The sequence below is a fragment of the Pleurodeles waltl genome, chromosome 12 (genome assembly GCF_031143425.1).
Source record: "Pleurodeles waltl isolate 20211129_DDA chromosome 12, aPleWal1.hap1.20221129, whole genome shotgun sequence".
NCBI lineage: Eukaryota > Metazoa > Chordata > Amphibia > Caudata > Salamandridae > Pleurodeles > Pleurodeles waltl.
Window position 1 is genome coordinate 713024984 of NC_090451.1, and position 6000 is coordinate 713030983.

The 6000-nt window shown below is 42.7% G+C and overlaps 1 protein-coding gene across 1 annotated transcript in view; it reads right to left on the reverse strand.

Moving 5' to 3' along the window:
• The window catches only part of LOC138267295 (olfactory receptor 6F1-like), a 93137-nt gene extending 87628 nt beyond the window's left edge, over window positions 1-5509 (reverse strand). The window contains exon 1 of the mRNA XM_069216150.1: window positions 5258-5509. Coding sequence (XP_069072251.1) covers window positions 5258-5509 — 252 coding nt within the window. The remainder of the gene's footprint in view (window positions 1-5257) is intronic.
• Between the last annotated feature and the right edge of the window lie 491 nt (window positions 5510-6000).

A 6000-nucleotide genomic window follows, 5' to 3' on the forward strand; every position in this document is an offset into this window, starting at 1 on the left:
CCACAAAGAGATTAAAAGAATATGCAAGAGAGAATGACAGGAAGGATGGACAGGTACAAATTAATAATTGGCAACATCATAATTTTCATGGTAGTGAGCTTGTTCCACCACAACAGGAATAAGGGAGTCCATTGGTCTGATAGAGTTGATATTTTTTATTTTACTTCGTTTAGGTTAATCAGTATAGTATATTTATTAGAGCTAGAGCACAAAATACCTATGCATTTAATACTTTTAGGTTTCTATGTGAAACCTGTCTCTTTAAACAGCTCTTGAAAACAATGTTTGTTCAAAGGGAGTACTTCTGATTTGTTAATGTTGAGTTTGTATGCTGAAACAACAGAGTGGTGCTTGAGTAATCAGAGAAATTCAGGAACTGTATGTTGTAGATCTGATACAAAAAGCAAGATGTCATCTGTATAAGCAATTAAATTAACTTGGAAATCATTAGAAATCTAGAAAATGTATGGATCTGCTGATTGTTTTCTAAAAAGGGTTCAAATGTTAGTATAAAGATAAGGGGGGGTAACGGGCAACCCTGTTGAATGCTTCTATGCAAGGGAAAGTACTGTGATTGCTTACCATTATCAAAAATAGAAATGGAAGGTGTAGAATATAAAAGGTGAATATACTGAATAATATGAGGGCTGAAGCCATGCCATATTAATGCTTTAAACATGAAAGGTCAGTTTACACAATCAAACGCTTTCTCTGCATTCAGTGCTATGGCTGCAGTGGGGGAAGTAGATTTGGAAGCCAAGTGAAGGATATTTGAAGGTTCTAGAGTTGCCTGATATAAATATTTCCCAAACAAAACCAGACTGCTCCATACCATTGATATCTGGGAGGATTTGGTTAAAACATAAGACAAGTGCTATCGCACAAATTTTGCAATTGTTATTTGTAAGAAAGGTGTGTCTGTAACTTCCACATAAGGCCTAATCTTTATCCTGAGAAGTAAATGTAACATGGCTTCAGAAAAAGTGATCATTGCACTATCAAGAGAGACAAAACATTGAAATAAGAGCAATAAGTTTGGGATTAGAATATGGGAAAATTGAGAATAAAATTCAATCAAAACTCCACCCGGGCCGGGAGCTTTGTCTTTAGGAAGCTTAGTGATCGTGCTCAGATGTTCTGCTGCAGAGATGTCATGTTCTAAGAAAGTAAGATCGAGTGGGTGCTCAAACTTCTTAGGCATATTTTGAAAAGAAGGCATCCTAAGTAGGCAAAACCTGGATTGTATAGTTGAATTTAATATTCTAACATTTTTGAGTCACTTCAGTCTCTGATTCCATGTTGATCAGTAATAGTGAGAATCTTGGATTTTCGATTCTTAACTTTTAAATAATAGGATAATAATCAGACCACTTTATTGCAACCGTCGTAAGACTTGTCCTTCATTTTTAGTAAAGTGTCACAGGCTCCTTGTAGGGGTTTCTTATTATAGTGAAGTTTGGCCAGGGTCAGTCATGGTAAAGTGATTGGAGCATGACTGAAAAATATTCATGTTCAAGGGTACAAATTGTGTTAAGCAATTCTGAAGATGCCTTAAGGGCTTTCTTTTTCTTTGTGCCACCATAATCAAGGCATCCCAAACAAAATGCAACAGCATATCAAAAAAAGTTTGACATTGAAAAATTAACTAGCAAAAACTTCACATTGTTTAACGAAAATCTTGTTTGGCAATAAAGCATTATTAAATCCCCATTTATTGGAGCGAGAAGTATCAGTTAGGATATCCAGATCCACTAAGACTGGGGCACGACCAGAAATGAGAATGGAGCTAATATCTTCATGAAACAGCAACTGAATTTTTATTTGTGATAAAGATATGTAATCAAGCCTAGATTTGGAATGATATACAGGGGGACAAAAGGAAAATTCATGGGTTTCAGGGTGGGATGATCGTCAATCAATCAGCCCTTATAACATTTTTATAGGCTTTTTGCCTTTTGGTGGTAATACATTGAGTCTGTAAGTTAACAATAAAAGGGTCCATTAACTGATTATAATCCCCCCTTTAATAAGGTTATCTGATGGGGGAGATAATTGTTTGGTTGAAAAATGATCTCAGATTTGTAGGTCTACGTCGGTGGGACCATAGACATTGCAGATAGAAGTGTGTTCTTTATCGTAAAAGTTAAAAAGATCAATCTCCCTTCATCAGTCTTAGCTTCATTCTCAATCTAGAAATGTATATTTTTATGGATAAGAATGAGCACACCATTTTTATTGTTAAGGGCAAGGGACCACAAAGCATGTCCAACCCAGTTTTTCCACAGGGGCACAAGGTCCTGTTCTTTAAGGTAAGATTCCTGTAACAGTGCAATCTCACATTTCATTCGGGAAAGATGGATAAGAAACCTTTGTTCTTTAATGGAGTTATGTAGACCATTAACCTTCCACGAAAGGACACGTAAATTACACATTGACAACATGGAGAAAGAACATTAGGCATCATAACAGTAAATATACCAATATTAATTAATTCAATAACTGCAAGAGAAAATATAAGAGTTGAAAAAAACAAGCACCAACATAGGAAGGGTACGTAAGGAAAAAAAACATTGCATAAATGGATGAGGGAGTGAATAGAGGAGAGAAAAGAGTGTAGAGGTAAAGAAAAGACTGGAGTAGGGAGGTACAGAAACCCCCTTTCAGTAGGAAAGAAGAGATGCAGAAAGGTGGTAAACTTTAACTATGTTTGCCAGTAATGAACAAATAGTAAAGGTGGACGGGGTGAAGCGTGAAACAGGAGCCAGCCCAGACCATGACCCAAACCTCGGAGATAAAAAGATATATAGAATAGAGAATGGAGGAAGGTGAACTTGGAAGTTAAATAAAGAGAGGAAAGAATTTGGGTGAAATAACACAATAGACAAAATAAGATGGGTATATTATACAGTTGCTGTTAATATTGTGGAGAAGAATCTGACAATTATATCCTGGAACCCAAGCTAGAAAAGAAAAATATCAAAGTTCAGATTTTCCAAAGTCCATCTCTTCGTCTTTATGTAAGTGGATGAATTTTTCCAAATCCGCTGGGTTATCGAAGGTGGTTGTTTTGTTTTGATAAGTAGCCTTGAAGAAGCAAGGGGGAATAAGACCATATCTTGCGTCCATAGCAGAGAGGGCCGGTCGCAAGTCCAACAACTCTTTCCTGTGAGTAGCCGTAGATCTTGCTACATCCTAACAAAAGAAAATCTTCTGACCAGACCATAACATTTTTTAAAACAAATTTGATTGATTTCACAATATAAGTACGTAGGTACATTTAGTAAAGGATTGACAATGTGCATGTATTATACATCCAGAATCTTAACTATGATGGATATCACATAACAAAAACTCTCTTCATGGTGTGGTACCTTAATAAATAGTGACCCAGTGTACCTCCGATCTTGGTCCCTATCTCTTATCTGAAGGGGTCTGGGTACTATTGTCTAAGTATATAGTGAACAGTAGTGTGGTCTCTCCCTCAACAATATATTGTGGTGAATTTAACATGTAACATATGTAACTCTTAACTCCCCCTCCAGAACCCCGCCGCCCGCCAACCCACTCCTTGGACTGAAAGTCCCCGCTGTTCTGTGATCTCTACTAACCCTGACTGTTGCGCAATAAATACCAGTTAAATGGTTCTGGCCTATGCCCTGGTTCCTAATTCAGTTGTCTGGCGAGTGTATGGGGGAGCTGTCTCGGCCTCCGGGGGACGAAGCATCGACTCTGCTTCTTCCGCACAGGTGTAAGAAGGCTCAGCATACAATGTGACCATTAGCTGTTCCCAGGCCTCCTTTAGCTCAGGAGAGCCTCTTCCCTTCCCAAGTTCCATGTGGAGAACTAATCTCTCACATTCTGCCCATTTTCTCAGCTCCCTCCTCCAACTTAAAGGTTGGGGACCCGATGGTCTTTTCCAATTTTTTGTCATCTCTCTTTTAGCTAGTATAAATGCGAGGTCCTGAAACCTGCTTGTTGCTTTATTCTTGGGGGTATGAGGAAACCAATGCAGCAAGCAATGGGCAGGAGTACATGCTATATTGTTCTCTATGATGTCCGCGGTGTCCCTCACCACTGTGTTCCAGTAGTTCCGCAGTTGGGGGCAGGACCACATCATATGCATGAAGTCTGCCGCCTCAGCTCTGCAACAATGGCATTTCGCTTCTAGTACCCAGAGATGATCTCGCAGTCTCCGCTGGGTAAGATAGGCTCTGTGTAAGACATAGAATTGTATGAGTTGAAACCTAGCATTTCTGGATATTCTTGGCACCCTTTCCAGTATTTGGGCCCAGTCACCTTCGGGTATCGGGGTTCCCAAGTCCGCCTCCCATTTATGTTGCAGGTCCTCGAGAGGCCTCTGTTCTCCTGTACAGATCGCTCTGTATAAGCCTGTAACAGCTTTCCTCAGCCCGTCGGACGTTAATAGATAGGAACTGAGATGATGAGGCACAGGTTCCTTACCGCCCACCCTCCAGTGCTCCCGAATGACACGCGTGACTGCCCGGTGCATCAGGAAATTACCCCGCGGGAGGTCATGGTCCTGTCGGAAGTCCTCGAAAGGCAGGAGGTTACCCCCCAGGTATAAATCCCCCACCTGCAAGACTCCTGCCTCCTCCCAGGATAACAGACCCCTTGAATCTCCAGCCTGGGGCAGCCATCGAAGCCAACCCATTGGTATCTCGGGTGCATATGGTGCTGCCAAGCCTGCTCTTCGGAGACAGCGTCTCTAGCACCAACAGAGGACGCCAGCCTCAGGCGCAAGCTTTGGGTCAACGGCCCCTCCACCGTAGATCATTCTCGCCAGTCCTGATCCGGGGGGGCCGCAATGTCCATGTTTCCTTCTCCGGCACCTCGCTTCGCCACCCACCAGGTCAACGATTGCAGCTTTGCCACCATCTAGTAGGCCTCGAAGTCCGGGACCGCCAGCCCCCCTCTACCCGAGGTTGTTTTAATTTGGTTAGTGCCACCCGACGTCTCCCACTACCCCAGATAAACACCGTGAGCATGAACTCTAGTTCTCTGAACATCGCCATAAGGATCCAAAGTGACAAGGTTGTGAAATAATACAGTAGCCTTGGCAGTGCTACCATCTTGGTGATTGCTATCCGCCCAGCCACCGAGAGTGGGAGCGAGCCAGAGAAGCTCATATTGGCTCGCAGGACCCCAATGGTGCTCCCTATGTTACCCTCTAGGAGGTCGGGTCTGGAGTGATAAATTTTAACTCCCAGGTAGGGAATGCAGTGGGCTCCCACCTTACATTCCACATCTCCCCAGGTGGATCACAGCTCACCGACAAGAGGGACAGGAATGACTTCTGGCAGCTAACCCTCAGGCCCGTCAGTCGGCCGAACAGCGCCAACAGGTTCCGAGCTCCCTCCATCTCCAGGCCAGTGGTCTGTAAAAACAGGAGCAGGTCATCTGCATAAAGCGATATCGTGTGGCATCGGGCGCCCTGCTGTAGTCCCTGGTACCAGGTGGCCGCTCGGGCCTGGGCAGCCAGCGGCTCCATCACTAGAGCAAACAATAACAGCAACAGAGGGCAACCCTGCCTGGTGCCCCTCTCCACTGGGTACTGTTCCGATATGACGGTGCCACTTCTAACTCTTGCTTTGGGACTCGTGTATAATAGCTTTGTCCAATTGATAAAACCCTTGCCTAGGCCAGTGCTGTGTACTAGTATAAAGGATGGTGTAATATTCTAGGAAGTGATGTTTGATTTCAGTCTGTCTGTAGAGCCTAGTACCTGAGTGTAGGAAGTTGGCTCTGTATATACTATTTCAAAGTAAGAAATAGTGTGCACAGAGTCCAAGGGTTCCCCTTAGAGGTAAGATACTGGCAAAAGTAGATAATTCTAATGCTCTATTTTGTGGTAGTGTGGTCGAGCAGTAGGCTTATCGGAGGGTAGTGTTAAGCATTTGTTGTACACACACAGGCAATAAATGAGGAACACACACTCAAAGACTTAGTCCAGGCCAATAGGTTTTTATATTGAAAAATATA